General features: G+C 44.8%; 2 protein-coding genes across 2 annotated transcripts in view; one reads left to right on the top strand and one right to left on the bottom strand.

Moving 5' to 3' along the window:
• The first annotated feature begins 893 nt into the window (after positions 1-893).
• On the top strand, positions 894-4,491 carry REP15 (RAB15 effector protein). The gene is given in 4 exon segments (XM_013947314.2): positions 894-970; positions 1,109-2,816; positions 2,819-3,191; positions 3,193-4,491. Coding segments are annotated over 3 exon segments (714 nt in total). The 5' UTR covers positions 894-970; positions 1,109-2,554; the 3' UTR covers positions 3,272-4,491.
• A 3,892-nt stretch (positions 4,492-8,383) lies between these two features.
• Positions 8,384-16,607, bottom strand: part of CYB5R3 (cytochrome b5 reductase 3) — a 29,369-nt gene continuing 21,145 nt past the window's right edge. The window contains exons 8-9 of the mRNA XM_067305707.1: positions 16,281-16,380; positions 8,384-10,902 (exon numbers count right to left, since the gene is read on the bottom strand). Of these exons, the coding sequence (XP_067161808.1) occupies positions 10,730-10,902; positions 16,281-16,380 (273 nt within the window). The 3' untranslated portion in view covers positions 8,384-10,729. The remainder of the gene's footprint in view (positions 10,903-16,280; positions 16,381-16,607) is intronic.

Here is a 16,607-nt window from a genome sequence, read left to right as displayed (position 1 = left end):
GTGTATTTGCCTGTTCATTGGTGTGTGATGCCTGCAGAAAAAGTCAGCTATCACCTAAGGAATCGACTATCCCAAGTCTTTTTTTACTTATTTCTGAGATCTGGACACAAACTAGCTTGGGCTGTTTGGAAGCGTGTGATGAGAAAGTGCTTCTCAGCTGCCTGTTGTCTGCTCCTTGGTGAGTCCACGCGGGGGCCGAGAGACCAGCCCAGGCTGTCACCACTGTAAAGGGGAGGATGTCTCCACTCTCCAGTGTCTGTCCCCCCCATCACGCATAGCGGTGGGCGGAAAGGCTGCTGTGTTGGGGCCGCTGTGTATCGGCATGTGACACCAGCGGCCTTGCATCAGGTTCACTTGCACGGACGGAGGAGCATGTGCCCTGTCCAGTGCTCACCCTGTCTGGCGCTCGCTGCTGCGGGGGGTGGTGCAGACTGACCCCTCTTGGAGGGGCTCGTTGGAGCTCGTCTGGCAGACCCTCGTTCTTCATGTTTAGGTGGGCACTCAGTCTCTTGAACATGGTACTGCAGCAGACATTGGCTGCCAAAATTATTTCTGTATTTAGTCTTTCTACAGAGGAGCTCTAATTTGTCAACAGGAATTAAGCTTCCCCAAAGTCTGTTTTGTTGCTAGGATGCAAGCACAAATGATGATAAATGTTTTGTCCAGTGTAGCCCAGATAACAGACCAGAAAATACAGAACCCCTATCTTTCCTTCTGTTCTTTGTTCCTGGGCACAAGATCAACGTTTCTCTGTGAACACAAAATAAGCCCTTTGAAAGCTAGAATATAATAAATATTTGTTTTCTTTTTACAGTGATGGGCAAAAGAAGATAGAAGATACGTACCCCTAAAGAGCTTGTGGAGATAAACCCCAGCATTTTTCTGCTCACTTAAAATATATATATATTTAGAAATGGAGAAGAAATCTGGAATAACCTCTGGAATAACTCTTCTGATTTCCATTCATTAGGTATTGTTGCATTTCCTCTAGGAGAAAAGTTGCACTTACTTTACCTGCATGCTTTTATACCTTGCACTGCTTTGTCATTGTGAATGTTTAGTGCATACTTCATGCTTCACCTTAGTATTTTAGCATTTTCATTTGCAGCAAGATCTTCTCCTACCAAGTCTCTTCATCTTCTTCCTCCCAACTGAAGATAGTACTCTTTGAGGCAGCTGCAAAAATGGAAGTGAAACCTTTGGAGTTGCCAATATATTTGGAGCCCTGGTCAGGAAGGAGAGAGTATTAGGTGCTGAGAAACCTGTAAGTAGAAAGGAATAGAAATTAGAGTTAAGATCAAAGATAAAAGAATAGGAAAAAGGAGGTGTCCCCTTTAACTGTAGGTAGGAGATCACAAAGGAGCTCTGGAGTGGAGACCTGGCCTGTGGCACATTTGAACAACTGTGGAAGAAAAAAAGCGAGCGTGCAGGACGATCTGTCTCCTGGAGAGGGGAGGTCCTAGGGCAGAGGAGTGACTGACAAGCCTGTGTGCCTGAGAAGGAGTTTCCCCAGTGGTGGTAGGAACGCAAAGGCATCTGCAAGCAGAAGGGAAGAGATCAAATGAGAGGTTTTGAGCAATTAGGGGAAAGGGAGCAGAAGAAAGAGAAATCCTCATTGTTTTATTCATTCATTCAAAATGAAGAGGAGGGGGAAGAACTCAGTTGCAACAGGACAGAGTATGTTTTTCAAGAATGCTGGTGAGGTCCTGGGCAGATGAAGAGACTGTAATGGAGAATTTGGCACCAGCAGCACCCAAAACTGAACAGGGTTCCTGCCTGCAGCGTGCTGCAGCAGTAACCCCCATTCCAGCTTTTGCAGTTAGAAAGAGTGCATTTTGTAAGGTTAGGAAGCTTGTTTATTTTTAGATTTTGTTAGATATTTGATAGTCTTGCATGGTGGTGCATTGACTAGCCATTGTTCCCTGGGATAATCTAATTATATGTGGCAATAGTGCAAGCTTCTTAAGGGATCCAGAAGTCCAACTAAGTCCATGTGTGTTGTCATGGCACAGTTAATGGCACTGACATTAACGGCAGTTAATACATGCAAACAGCCTGCCAAAACAGACCACCACACCATTTCATGCACCCTCTGGATGTCTTCAGGTTTGGATGCTCACTGCGCCTCTCAGTGACTAAAAATAATAGATTCATGCCTAGGAACCACACAGTGCCAATAAAGTGGTTTCTTTATAATAGTCCTAGAAGTAGAATGAGATAAGATCAGTTAGACAAATGGAGCTGGAATTAACTAAGGAAAACAAACAGAGATGAGTTCAGTAGGTGTTACAGCTCCTCAGCCTCTTGGGCTAGTCTCTGCTCAGAGAGCTGCAAAGGAGCACACCAGAAGAACTGGTGTCTGCCCTCCAGAACAGCAGTTTGTTAACACAGCTTAGCTCTGCCAGTGGCATGACTTTTATCTAGGTGGCAGGTAGTAACCACTGTGCATATTAATAGGTATGAGTGTTCCCAGTGACTACAGAGCCTTCCCTGGTAAAGGAAGGGACTTCCCTGAGGTATTCTGTATGTGGGAAGATCTTCATTTGCACAGAAAATGGGCCAGAAAATATCACATGAAGACAAGCAGGAGAACAAGGCTGAAAATCTAGTAATCTGGGAAGTGTCCAGCCAAGGTGTGGTCCATGCATCTCAAAGGCTGAAAGACTATCTTGGATTTGTAGATCCTCAGAGCAAATTCCACCCTGCCACAAACACTCTGAGCGAGATCTTTTTGATCAACTTCATCAGCTTCTGTGTTGAAAAGGGAGTGGAGGAGCGTATCACAACCAGCAAAATGACCAAGCAGCAATCCTCGCTGTTGGGGTGGAGTGGATCTGGACTCTTTCTGGAGCTGACAAGCAAATCAAACTTCACTTTGCTGGGCAGGCTTTACAGATTGCCAAGCTTTTCTGTAATGAAAGTGGACCGGCTGCTATGTTTGATGAGGGCTGCAGGAAAGCCATGCTGGCAAAGGTTTTCCAAAACAAAAGCAGGTTTGAGAAGCTGGCCAAGTTCTGCTGTCTGGTGGGACGGGACTGCCTCGGCTTGTTCATAATGTTCGGTGTGCCAGGGAAGCCTAAGGACATCCTCAGAGTCATGCTAGACAGTGTTGCCAAGGAGAAACAAAAGTGCTGCCTGGCAGGCAAGAATGCTCTAAGGCAGTTTGTCATGAGTACTGACAGCTTCCAGATACAAAAACATGTTAGAAAACTGCATCTGCACAAAAAATGGACTGAAGGAGGTGGGCAATGTGTACATAAACTTTCTATAACTCTCTTAACAGCAGTGGTTTTGTGCACTAACTTACCGAAGGATGCTTGGGGCTGATCTCTTCGTCACCTACATCTTCTCTTGCTCCATCCTCGCCACCCCCTTGTTTCCCACCTTCCCACTCCACCCATCACATTCCCTTAGATCATGCCTTGGGATCAGCAGAAGCCAAGATGATTCAGTCGCTCCAGGTTTTGAATCAACAAGACGTACCTGCCAGCAAATGTGTTTATAGAAGGCACGTAATTTTTCCAGAACATTTTGTTTGCCAGACATCATTGTCTTGCCTAAACTCGATGAAAGCCTGATCACCCCAAGCCTTTGGGAGTTCTCACTAGACTTGACTCATAGCCTTTGTTTACTCTGTGCATAGAAAAGGCAGGGGTTTGTTTTGTTTTTTTAATAGGAGGTTGAGTCTGTACTAACGAAAATATATTGTTATTAATCGTAAGATTTGGAATGAGAGCAAAGGCCAATACAAGGACTTAATAATGCAGCTCTGAAGGAGTGAGCTGTTTCATAATCAGGAGAAAAAGCCCTTCCCTGAGCTAGAAATAGGCTGTATGAAAAGACTATAACCTGCCTGTTAAAAATAAATCAGTGTTAGGCTACTGAGTCTGTGACAAAAGGATCTCTGCGCTGTGAACCTGCTGAAGAAACGCATGGGCAGTGTTGGCCCCATCTGCAAAGTCTGTTCTTTCTAAGTGGCTGTGGAGGTCAAGGTGTGGCAAAAAGCAGTGGTAGTAGTTAAACAAAACTTGGGGAAATTAACAAACTGGGACAAAAACCTGGTCCTGGTGAAGTCAGTGAGAGGTTTGCCTTTCACATCAATGTAAGCAGGCTCCTGGCCAGTCATGGTAGCTGAATAGAAGTCGTCTGTAGGAGGCACAAGTATTTCACTCTGAATTTGTTTCAGTATTTTAGCAGCTAATTGTATTTATGCAGTGAGTTATTCCATTTCCCTTTGGTTTTAGTTGACAAGAGTTTCAGAATTAGTTAAACAGTGAAAGGAAAAACTGATCGATTTTCAAACTGCTAAATTCACTGACTTTTTGTTTATGGGCCACTGTGGCACTGTAGCTGCTTACTCTGAAGTAACTTTGTTTGGCACATGTCAATAGTTTTTGTGGACACAAAATTCCATTGCATGTAGTTTTCTTATTTCATTTGTTTTGCTTAACAGAATAAAAATAGTTTCAAAATGTCATTCTTATTTTACTATTTAATACTTGATAAAATACATATAAAATGGTCAGCCTATGACAAGTGAGAAATAAAGGCTATTTGTTACTTACACAATTATAAAGAAAAAAAAGTCATAAAGATGCCTAGGCAGAAATGCCAGCAGTCTTAGATTTCCATGAAGTCTGAACTGAAGCTAACAGGTGAACTGAGAATAAAAGCAAATAGGAAAGGAACTGAAATTTTTGGCCAGTCACGAACGTGGCTTGGTATGGGGAGGGGAGGCCTTTTATTCTCAAAATAGTTCACTGACATACAGTTGCTTTTACAGCTTTGGCTTAATTGTATTTTTGTTTGTGTAGCAGGGGTTTTGATAGGACAGAGTGGATAATTCTCGTACTTTTACAAAGAAAGGATGTAAAGGTATAGAGATATATGCAGACAGTGAAGACTATATGACCATTCGGGGGGGGAAGAAAGCCTGTTTAAATAACTAGCATAGTCAAAATTCTAGCTGCAGTGATTATTTTAATAAATGACCAGCAGAAAAGCTTTGATTTCCCATTAGATTGGTATCTTTCTTGTATCTGGTATTCGTTTGGGAATTGCCTCTTAATCTATTCAATTCTGTAAGAATGCTATCATCTCTGAAAAAGTCTGTCCATACTTTTTGGAGTTTGGAAAGTGAAAGGGAAAATCAAAATGATTTGACTATATAGAATTTGAATTATTAAAGTGATTAAAAGTTACACATGAGGGCAGCTGGTCATTCAATTTATATCCCCAAAGTTACTCTGGTACCTCAGATAAGTTGTGTTGGTTTGGCCCTTATTTTGGGACGCAAGCTACATTTCCCAGAGTGCGTCACAGTCTTCATCTGGTTGCCTTGTGGGTTTCAGCTCAGGAGTCCAGGCCCTCAGAGACAGTGGGAATTTGCCAAGAATCTGTACTACTACGTACTAATAATGGTAAAGATGCGTGCACAACAAGGTATTTACAATGTAAATTTGACTTTGTTCTTTTATTCAGCCAAGCTGAACCGTAGTCTCAGCTCAGGTGACTCACAGCCATACCACATGCTTTTGTAACTGAACATACATACATTTTACCAGGTAAACTGCTGACTGCAGGTTGTTTAATCCAATGGTAATTCATGTAATAGAGTTAGTTAGTAAAAGCAAAGATAATTTTGGTTTTTTGCTTTCTTCGACAGCATTTGTTAATGAATGGTTTGGTTAATGCACAAAACTGCTGAGGATGAGCCTGAGAGCTCGTGTAAGGGTAGATCAGAGAAGAAAGATTTCTGTCCAAACAGGAAACTTGCTGCAATTGGCTAATTAGCTTAGCCAAGTTAATTCTTCAGAACAAGAAAATAGCAGCAAAAAAACCCTATTCCACCCTTTTTTAATATAAGAAACTTTTCTAATTTAAGATACATACTTAGTATTTCTCCCCCAAGAAATAATAATTGAGGTATTTATGCACACAAATGTGTGTGTTTGTTGTTTGTTTTTTTTTTTCAGCTGACCCGAGTACTCACACTATTTCTGTTGTGCTGGAGTAGTTGTTTTTTTCCCCCAAACCAGAGTTCCCAAACAAACCACCTAGAGTTGTTTTGGCTTTACTGAGTTTTCAGCTTGCAAGATGAGAAAAATACACAGTGAAATACAGGTTTACATAGTGGTCTAGACCCCAAATCACAGAGTTAGAAGGCCAGCATGGTTTTGAAACAGAATACTGACTTGACTTAACCAAATAGGGCATATTGTTAGTGAAATGCCTCATGTCATACAGAACCTCTGTTCAGCTGCCCTCAGAGACAGTCAGCTTAATTGTGCCACCATATATATAATGGCATTGTATTGATAATGTGTACTAATACCATCATTACATGCAACTAATAACACCACTGCAGTTGCTGGCTGGGGAGCAGGAACCTGTAGGCAAATTTTCAAGAGCTAGTTACAGAGGTTTCCAGGTAACACATTAAAAACACATTCTTTTAAACTCCCATCACAACTGGCCCCTCAGGGGCATCTCAGGGGGTAGCTCATCTCTGAGACGTGGAAAAATCTCATGTCCGTGCAGCGAGTCTGGCAATACAATACAGGTTGGAGAGGGAGGGAATAAGCCCACCAGCTGGGTTAACACAGCTGCTGCACAGCTGCACAGACTATTTCAGGAGGTACAAAACAGAAGGATCCAACCCCTGCAGCAGCAGGCTGGGTCAACCAGGAGTTTCTAACTCCAGCAGAGATGATCTGGGACTTTGTTGCGTATGTTTTATTACTCAGGGAAGGCTTCTGGCAGAGCCCTGCCCTGTCCTCCCCATACCCCAGCTGTATGCTGCAGCAGTGTCCTTAATCTACAGTGCTGGTGTCCCTCAGTCTCTCCTCCCAGGGCCTGGCTGCAGCCACCCCTCAGTTTCAGCACCCTGAGCCCTTTGGCTGCTGCTTCCACTCTGCCTCTTCCCTGTCCTCAAGAGGACATGGTTGTGGCAGCTCTTCCCCTCTTTCTAGTCCCTAAAGTTCCTTCTGGCAAGGGTGGACCTGGGGAATGGGAAACATGGGGCTGGGTGGGGAGGGGAAGAGCTGCCGGAGTCCTCTTGGGAACTGGATGAAACGTTCTGGGAATGGCCTGCTCAGGGGGCTGGAGCAGTACAGGATGCTGGTGCATAAAGCACTTCTAATCAAATTGCACATGTGGTAGACTTTAACTAGCTGCAGCAATAGCTCTTACAGCACATTGCTGGGAGGCAAGCACAGGCCAGACGAAGGAAACAGTCTGATGCAGACCAACTTGTGAGTAAAACAGTAGTGCTACACACTGATCGAGGCAGATCTGTTTGTCTGAAAACAGTGCCCTATGCTGTTAGTTCAAACTGTGGGACGGCAAGACGGGCAAGAGCTCCAGAAGTACTGCAGCACTGAGCAGTGCTACCTCTACCCCATTAGGCTGTTTGAGCAAGGAAAATTGCATTTCCCTGCTGCTCCCCTCCCTGGTTTGGTGCCAGCCTTGAGCCTTCCCACAGCCTCCTCCCCACCGCACACATGTGTAAGAAGTTACAAACAGAAGGAAAAGCCTGGCTGCTATACTGACTGCCCAAGCCACCTTTTCCTCCTATTCCTCCCTCCCTGCTCTCTGAGGCAGGTTCAAGAGGAGAAAGGTTCAGGAACACTGAGGCTCCTCTCTGCAAACCCAGTTATTTTTACCAGAAAATGTAGATAAGCACACTATTAAACCACCAGTACTTCCTTATCTGTCACACTGTGCCTTAAAAGATTAAAGCATACAGAGCCCCCTCAGTAACTAGGCATGGGGGAATCCTGGATAGATGAGGACTTGCTTAGGGCAACTGGTTACTGCCCCACACCTATGCCAGGTCCCAGACCTGAGAGCTGCTTGCAGCAATGGTGCAGGCCCAGGCTGGCACTGTGTGGCAGAAACAGCTGGGCCTGCTGCACCACAAGAAACAGCACAGGCTCATGACCCAACTAAAGGAGTGAGATTAAGGACAGTCTCATTTCTTACCTCCTCCTCAGATCCTCTGTTACAATTAGGAAGCAGCACTCAGAGAAGAAGCCCTGATGTATGCGTCTTCACTATTAGTGAGGCCTGTCTCACTCCGTACAGCAATAAGTGAAGGGGACCCATCTCTGGTGGAGGCAAAGCAGCAGCAGGAGGCCTTTTGATCATATTTCTCTTGGTCAGCTTTTCACAAAATGCCTTTCATGCAGGAAGTTCATGTCTCCTCAGTTGCTGTGTTACATCGTAAAAGAGGTTGGCAGCACTCAGCCCATCTTGTAAGAAAACTGGAGGAATGCTCACATTTTCTGTGAAATAGACAAATTGGCTCAAAGAATCATAAAAGTAACAAAAATGACATTTTTGACTTATCTGTTTAAATGCTGTTGTACACGACCACAAAACAAAAGGGACCAGGGCTCAGTTTTATTTCAGTAAATTATATAAAAAAACACCTCTTTTTTCTTTTTTTTTTTTTTCATAAAAGAGCTACATGATCACAAGGAAGATGTACAAAATCAAGATAATAAGAACAGATTGGGGTGATTGAGGGGAGGAGCATGTTTACTCCCTGAGCAGGCATCCAAATATAGTGGTCTTCACCAAACTCAGGCAAAGGAACAGATAAGCACTTAGGTAATCAAAGCAAACAGACCTTTTTTGAACTTTCACCTTCTAGAAAGTGTTTTACAATTAGAGTGTGTCTCTTAAGAGGTTGAAAGAGCTATCATCTATGAAGATGATGCGCTAAATAACACACAGGTGATTCACCTGCAAGATATTTTATTTCTTACACAGATGTGAAAAAAGCCAGTAATTGAGTATGTAGATTAAGTAATACAAAAACAGTTTATGCTTAAACAGCTAGCTATTTTTGACAAGTAAACTTCATTACAGTCATGAAAAAAATCTATGATGTTTATCCCACACTGATGTAAACCAGCAGCAAGATAACTATGCTCAAATTTCCACATTTTGCTTCATAAAAAGACAGACTGAAACATAATTGAATCTTATTTAAACTTTGGAGCATGGTAATAAAGAACAAGTTTCAGAAGCAAACACCAAAAATTCAAGATCTCAGAGGCAACAGTCTAATTAATAAAATAAGTAAGTTTAATAATAGTATTATTCATTCCAGATTCCTTAAATAAACCGTAGTATCTTTTTCTCTACTTATTTCACACTGAAAATTAACCTTTTAATTCCACAATACCCATCTGTTGTACAGGCACAAAAGGAAACATGGCCAATTACAGCTTCAAAATACCTACCCAAATCATCAAAAAAAGTGATATTATACACTGATACTTGTAGCTAACTAACATCCACATTACTTTGCATTTCACTAAATATCCTTTCAAACCACTGTTTTCCATCACCAGAACAAGATTTTTAGTTTCATAGATTCCTTGCAGGACAGCTTTAATCTCAGTAGCATCTTTGTTGTTTGGAAGCAGAAGATTCTGCAATCAAGATGCTTTAAGTTTACTGCAGATTAAGTAAAAAGCTGCTGTAAAAAAAGTAAATAAAAAAAAATAAATCAGAGCTATAATAAACAAACAGCATCTAAGAAACAGTTTCAGATTCAGCAAGACACTTGAATTTGTCGTCAGTTAGGTGACTTAAGGCTTTTCCCATGCATCCTTTTCAAGCAAATCATTTGGAGTTTTGCCTGAGCAAATTATGCAGATGCAGGTGAGGCTCCTGCTTACCGCATCCAAAGTTGGACTACCTAGTGAAACCCACTCTAGCGATGAGCACTGAGCTCCCCTTGTTCCAGATATCTATGGATAACAGGAAACCAAAACTAGACCCCGTTGTTACCTAGGTATTCTTCCTGCATGGTACATGCAGAACAACTGCTTTTGTACTCATACAGCATCTTCTGCTATTTAAAAGTAAATACAGAAGTTAGTATTTTTTTCAGTACTCAAAACACATACAAGCATAGATTCCTAGCTGTTTTGGAGAACAGTGAATAAAGCCTCCTGCTTTCCACAGTTCCTTTCATTGCCCGGGGATGGTAATGGCTACTCGAAGTGGACAGCTGGAAAAGTGTTTGCATTTAAGAGAGGCCATTCCAAAATACACAGGAAACAAATTTTGTGTTGATGTCTACCTCTCTATTTTGATTAACATGGTAATTTGCATGACTTCAGTCATAAAAAGTTAATCGTCATCCTTCAACTGAATAGTCATCTTGAAGCTTCTGATGTTGCAAAGATTATGCATACAAGGCAAACTCCTGGCCTTCATCATGTAAAAGCTCTGTAAGGATTAAAGTTTGGCATAAGCAAGGTAAATAATCCAGCACATTCCATATATTTTCATACTTCATTCCAAGTAAAATTTTGAGTATGCACAGTGTTGGGAAGCAAGATATCACTGCCACTTGATTACAGTGCTAATAAAGTGTAAACCAGTGTTCAGTGCCCTAAGAAGCCATACCTCCCGTCCTTGAGATGGAATATAATCTTTTTATGGGACAGCCATGGCAAGTACAATATAACTGAACAATCGGCACCACTGTCTCTCTGCAATACAGTTGTTTCTGTGCAAAATAGAGTACAATTTGAGTACAGTTAAGCTTGAGTGTCTTACTTGCCAGAGATTTAGAAAAACTGAAGCAATTTTAACCTAAATGCAGCTTCTCAGCACTGTGCATCAGCCACTCATGTAACTTTGTCTTGTTCCCCATTAAATGTTTTTTCTTTCCTTCCACACGAGATCACTGAATTATCAGTCTTCTTTAGAAGGAGAACCTCATGTCCTTGGTGTACCCCAGTTTGTCCAAGTTGGGAATGCAAGCATACTGGATCATTGGAGGAGGGCCACACATGAGAATCAGAACATCATCTTGAGGTGGGGGCAGGTGATCTCTGATCATCTCTTGGTTCACGAATCCTTGGCTATATTCCCAACCTGTTAAAAAAATGAAAGTGGGGAAAAGGAAAAGAGGACAAAGACAGGAAAAGAAAGATGCAAGTCACTTTGCTATGAAGTTTGGGTGGATTTTTAAGGGACATTCTAGCCTGTAGTATTTGCACACTCCACTCACGTGTCCGCAGCACAATTACACTACATGGAAGAACTGCCATCCTGGTTTTTAAGGTGGAAAACTGATGTATGGAGAAAACAAGGGCTAACTTTTAAAAAAGCTTCCTAAAAGTCCCAAGGTAATCTCAGACAGAGCTGTGAACAGAATATCTTCCCAGCTCCAGTGTTATGAAATAACAACATCCATCCTCCTTAACCCACTGTTTACATGTTCATTACATAACATAACATCATTACATATCATAACAACATCATAGAAGAAGACTGGAAACTGGTCACTGCTCGTGGGAGGAGAAAGGCTCCTACTCCTCCTGAAGACCTGAAGCTGAAGAACAGGTTTAGTGCCCTCCAGGATGAGGAGGAGATGGGCATGGCTGCCAGGGAAGTACCTGGGACAACAGACCCTGTGCCCTGCCGGAACGCCCGGATTGTTGTGGGGGACTCCCTGCTGCAGGGGACGGAGGCACCAATCTGCCGACCTGACCCCATGTCTAGAGAGGTTTGTGGCCTGCCAGGGGCTCGTGTGAGAGATGTCATGCAAAGACTGCCTAGGCTCGTCCATTCTTCGGACTATTACCCACTGCTGCTCTTCCATGTGGGCGCCAATGACACCAAGGGCAAACTGGAGACCATCAAGCAGGATTTCAGAGCTCTGGGGATGGTGGTCAAGGGTCTGGGAGCCCAGGTCATCTTCTCCTCAATCCTGCCAGTGAGGGGGATGGATAAGAGAAGGAGGAGACGGACTTTCCAGGTTAACGACTGGCTGCGCCGCTGGTGTTGGCAACAGGGTTTTGGTTTCTACGACCATGGGACCCTGTTTGAAGATCGACAACTGATGGCGAGAGATGGGATCCACCTCACGAGGCGGGGCACGCGGGTCTTTGCCAACAGGTTGGCCAACCTGGTAAGGAGGGCTTTAAACTAGGAAAGATGGGGGAAGGGAAGAGTTATAGTGCCAGGGTAGCTGGCAAAAGACTGCTCAAGTCAGGATGCCTCCAGCAGGTGAATGCAGCCAGGGAAGTGCGCATGGGATGTGGCTATGGAGGATCCTCTGGTATCCCTCCTGGGAAACCTGCGTGCTCGATCACCTCTCTGAAATGCCTGTACACCAATGCATGCAGCATGGAGAATAAACAGGAAGAACTAGAGATCTGTGTGCGGTCGCAGGGCCATGATCTCATTGCCATTACAGAGACATGGTGGGATAGCTCACATGACTGGAGTGCTGTCATGGATGGCTACGTGCTTTTTAGGAAAGACAGACCAGGAAAGCGAGGTGGGGGAGTTGCTCTTTATGTGAGAGAGCAACTGGAATGTATCGAGCTCTGCCTAGGGGTGGATGAAGAGCGAGTCGAGAGCTTATGGGTAAGGATCAAAGGGCAGGCTAGCATGGGGGACACTGTTGTGGGTGTTTACTACAGGCCACCTGATCAGGAAGAGGAAGTCGATGAGGCCTTCTACAGACACCTGGAAGTAGCCTCACGATCCCAGGCCCTGGTTCTCATGGGGGACTTCAACCACCCTGATATCTGCTGGAAAGACAACACAGCTAGGCACAAACAGTCCTGGAGGTTCCTGCAGAGCATTGGTGACAACTTCTTGACACAGGTGGTGGAGGAGCCAACAAGGAGAGGTGTGCTGCTGGACCTCGTACTAACAAACAAAGAAGGACTGGTGGAAGATGTGAAGGTCGGGGGCTGCCTTGCCTGCAGTGACCATGAGATGGTGGAGTTCAGTATCCTGCGAGGAGGCAGCAGGGCACCAAGTAGGATTGCAACCCTGGACTTCAGGAGAGCAAACTTTGGCCTCTTCAGGGACCTCCTTGGAGGAATCCCATGGGTTAGGGCCCTAGAAGGAAGGGGGGTTCAAGAGAGCTGGTTAATATTCAAACATCACCTCCTCCAGGCTCAAGAGCGGTGCATCCCTATGAGTAGGAAGCAAAGGAGGCAGGAGACCTGCATGGATGAGCAAGGAGCTCCTGGCAAAACTCAACCAGAAGAAGGAAGTATACAGAAAGTGGAAAGGGGGACAGGCCACTTGGGAGGAATATAGGAATGTTGTCAGAGTATGCAGGGATGCGACGAGGAAGGCTAAGGCCCGTTTGGAATTAAATCTGGCAAGAGATGTCAAGGACAACAAGAAGGGCTTCTTCAAATACATCAGTAGCAAGAGGAAGACTAGGGAAAATGTGGGCCCTTTGCTGAACGGGGTGGGTGCCCTGGTGACGAAGGATGCAGAGAAGGCAGAGTTACTGAATGCCTTCTTTGCTTCAGTCTTTACTGCTCAGGCCAGCCCTCAGGAATCCCAGATCCTGGAGGCAAGAGAGCAAGTCTGGAGAAAGGAAGACTTTCCCTTGGTGGAGGAGGATCGGGTTAGAGATCATTTAAGCAAACTTGACACCCACAAATCCATGGGCCCCAATGGGATGCACCCACGAGTGCTGAGGGAGCTGGCGGATGTCATTGCTAAGACACTCTCCATCATCTTCGAAAGGTCATGGAGAACAGGAGAGATGCCTGAAGACTGGAAAAAAGCCAGTGTCACTCCAGTCTTCAAAAAGGGCATGAAGGAGCACCCAGGGAACTACAGGCCAGTCAGCCTAACCTGCATCCCTGGAAAGGTGATGAAGCAGCTCATCCTGGAGGCCATCTCCAAGCACGTGGAGGAAAAGAAGGTGATCGGGAGTAGTCAGCATGGATTCACCAAGGGGAAATCACGCTTAACCAATCTGATAGCCTTCTGTGATGGCATGACTGCCCGGGTAGATGAGGGGAGAGCAGTGGATGTTGTCTACCTAGACTTCAGCAAGGCTTTCGACACTGTCTCCCATAGCATCCTCATAGACAAGCTCAGGAAGTGTGGTTTAGATGAGTGGACAGTGAGGTGGATTGAGAACTGGCTGAATGGCAGAGCTCAGAGAGTTGTGATCAGTGGCACAGAGTCTAGTTGGAGGCCTGTAGCTAGTGGTGTCCCCCAGGGGTCAGTCCTGGGTCCAGTCTTGTTCAACTTCTTCATCAATGACCTGGATGAAGGGACAGAGTGCACCCTCAGCAAGTTTGCTGACGATACAAAACTGGGAGGAGTGGCTGATACACCAGAGAGCTGTGCTGCCATTCAGAGAGACTTGGACAGGCTGGAGAGGTGGGCAGAGAGGAACCTCCTGAAGTTCAACAAAGGCAAGTGCAGGGTCCTGCACCTAGGGAGGAATAACCCCATGCACCAGTACAGGTTGGGGGTTGACCCGCTGGAAAGCAGCTCTGCGGAGAAGGACCTGGGAGTGCTGGTGGACACCAAGTTAAGCATGAGGCAGCAATGTGCCCTTGTGGCCAAGAAGGTCAATGGTATCCTGGGGTGCATCAGGAAGAGTGTTGCCAGCAGGTGGTGGGAGGTGATTCTCCCCCTCTACTCAGCCCTGGTGAGGCCACATCTGGAGTACTGCGTCCAGTTCTGGGCTCCCCAGTACAAGAGGGATGTGGCACTACTGGAGCAAGTCCAGCAAAGGGCTACAGAGATGATTAGGGGACTGGAGCATCTCTCTTATGAGGAAAGGCTGAGAGAGCTGGGCCTGTTTAGCTTGGAGAAGAGAAGGCTGAGAGGAGATCTTATCAACGTGTACAAGTATCTGAAGGGAGGGTGTCAAGAAGATGGGACCAGACTCTTTTCAGTGGTGCCGAGCAACAGGACGCGAGGCAACGGGCACAAACTGAAACACAGACACTTCCATCTGAACATGAGGAAAAACTTTTTCACTGTGAGGGTGACAGAGCACTGGAACAGGTTGCCCGGAGAGGTGGTGGAGTCTCCTTCTCTGGAGATATTCAAAATGCGCCTGGATGCAATCCTGTGCAATGTGCTCTAGGTGACCCTGCTTGAGCAAGGGGGTTGGACTAGATGATCTCCAGAGGTCCCTTCCAACCTCAGCGATTCTGTGATTCTGTGATTCTGTGATTACAAGAATTCTAGCTGATGAGGTTGTTCCCCATAGGAACCCTCATTGTGCTAGTCAGTTAATACTAGGTTAACTCGTCAGTTAATGCAGGTTTACCTATCATATCCTCAGTCCTGGATGCAAAAAACTGCTGGCCCAAAGCTTTTGGCACAATGAGATTGACACATTTTTCTTGCCCTAGTCTATCCAAAATTTCCAGCTTTGGTCTGTTTTCAGGTATGGCAGTGAAACTCTGCAGAACAGTGTTGAGACAGGAATTTTTATCAGCTCCGCCCAGGTCAGTTCACAATTCACAAATATCAAAAAGAACGAACAGCACTTTTACTTGAATCCAAGCTGCCCTTTAAATTCAGGGGCTGAGTCAGGGAGAAAACTAATTGCAGAAGATGACATGATAGCAATAGACTCTGGGGTCGGCAGCCCCTCCCCGCCATTCCTCGGGGAGGTGTATTCTTGGCCACAAGGTAAGAGCAGGGATACAGCTCTTCCCTCTCCACCCCAAACTACCACTGTAAATACGACTGTCAATCTACCTTGCTGTGGGTGGGCATGACAAGGAATTAGGGAAGAGAGGAGGCCCCAGGCAGTATTTTTTAGCCTTCTCCTTATCAAACTTGCATGGCTGAGGGTGGCATGTACACAGCTAATTCTCTCACCTAGACCAGCCAGCTACAAGCCACACAATCTTTAGAACTGGACTGCACTGACTTAGAACAATATATTCATTGAGAAACACTGTTAATGCAAAGGCAATTCCACTGCCTAGGAAGCAGCTACCATTGCACAGTAATTGCACAGTAATTACTCTGACTCCTTTCCTTTCCTCCCTTGAAAGATCAGCTATTGTGAACTTCCCTGCAATGAGAGGTAGGTAAGAGTCCGCATTTGGCCACACCTCAGTGGGATACAGTGCTTCAGACACTCCACAGCAGCTGCCTTAATGCATGCTCTAAACATGAGACAATAAGGTAGCATCTTAGATTTATATCCATGAGAAAGGAGAAAGAGAAGGTCACCTTGGATCAGAGTAAATAATGGTAAATATTCAGGTGTAGTCATAAGAGGAACATTACCCTGCTGTTCATCTGGGGAGAGTTTCGTAGCTTTGGAAACACTGCCTGATTACATCTAGAGTTTCTGTGCATCACATGAAGAATGATGCTACTGAATGTATTCAGAGATGCATAAACACACAATTCATTAAGCCAGAAAGGAGCCTAGAAGTATGCATGTGGCATAGCACATCTCCTACCAAACACATGCATTAGTACTCATGTAGCATGTTATATCTTACTTTCAGGTGCTCTGTCCAGCGTATACCAAAGCTTAAAGCGACTGGGATTCTGAATCTGGATCTCCTCCAGTTCAGAACGTAGCAGGATATCCTTCTCAGTCTGCAGGATAAGGAAAAACAACGATTACATTCTGCGTTTCAGTACAGCCCTCAGATGACCACTGAGTATTAGCTACTCTTCATTCCTGTGAGATTGAACAGATTATTCCACTCCATTTTTGAAGCTAAAGAGAGCAAATGCAAGTTATTTCCATGACTATCCAGTGGCAGAGTTAATAAACAAGCTCAAAACTTCCCTGAACCCTGACCAATATGCAATGCCTTCCC

This window comes from Apteryx mantelli, chromosome 1 (assembly GCF_036417845.1).
Source record: "Apteryx mantelli isolate bAptMan1 chromosome 1, bAptMan1.hap1, whole genome shotgun sequence".
Lineage (NCBI taxonomy): Eukaryota > Metazoa > Chordata > Aves > Apterygiformes > Apterygidae > Apteryx > Apteryx mantelli.
Note: the sequence above shows the minus strand (reverse complement) of the source record. Positions and strands in the feature narration are given on the sequence as shown.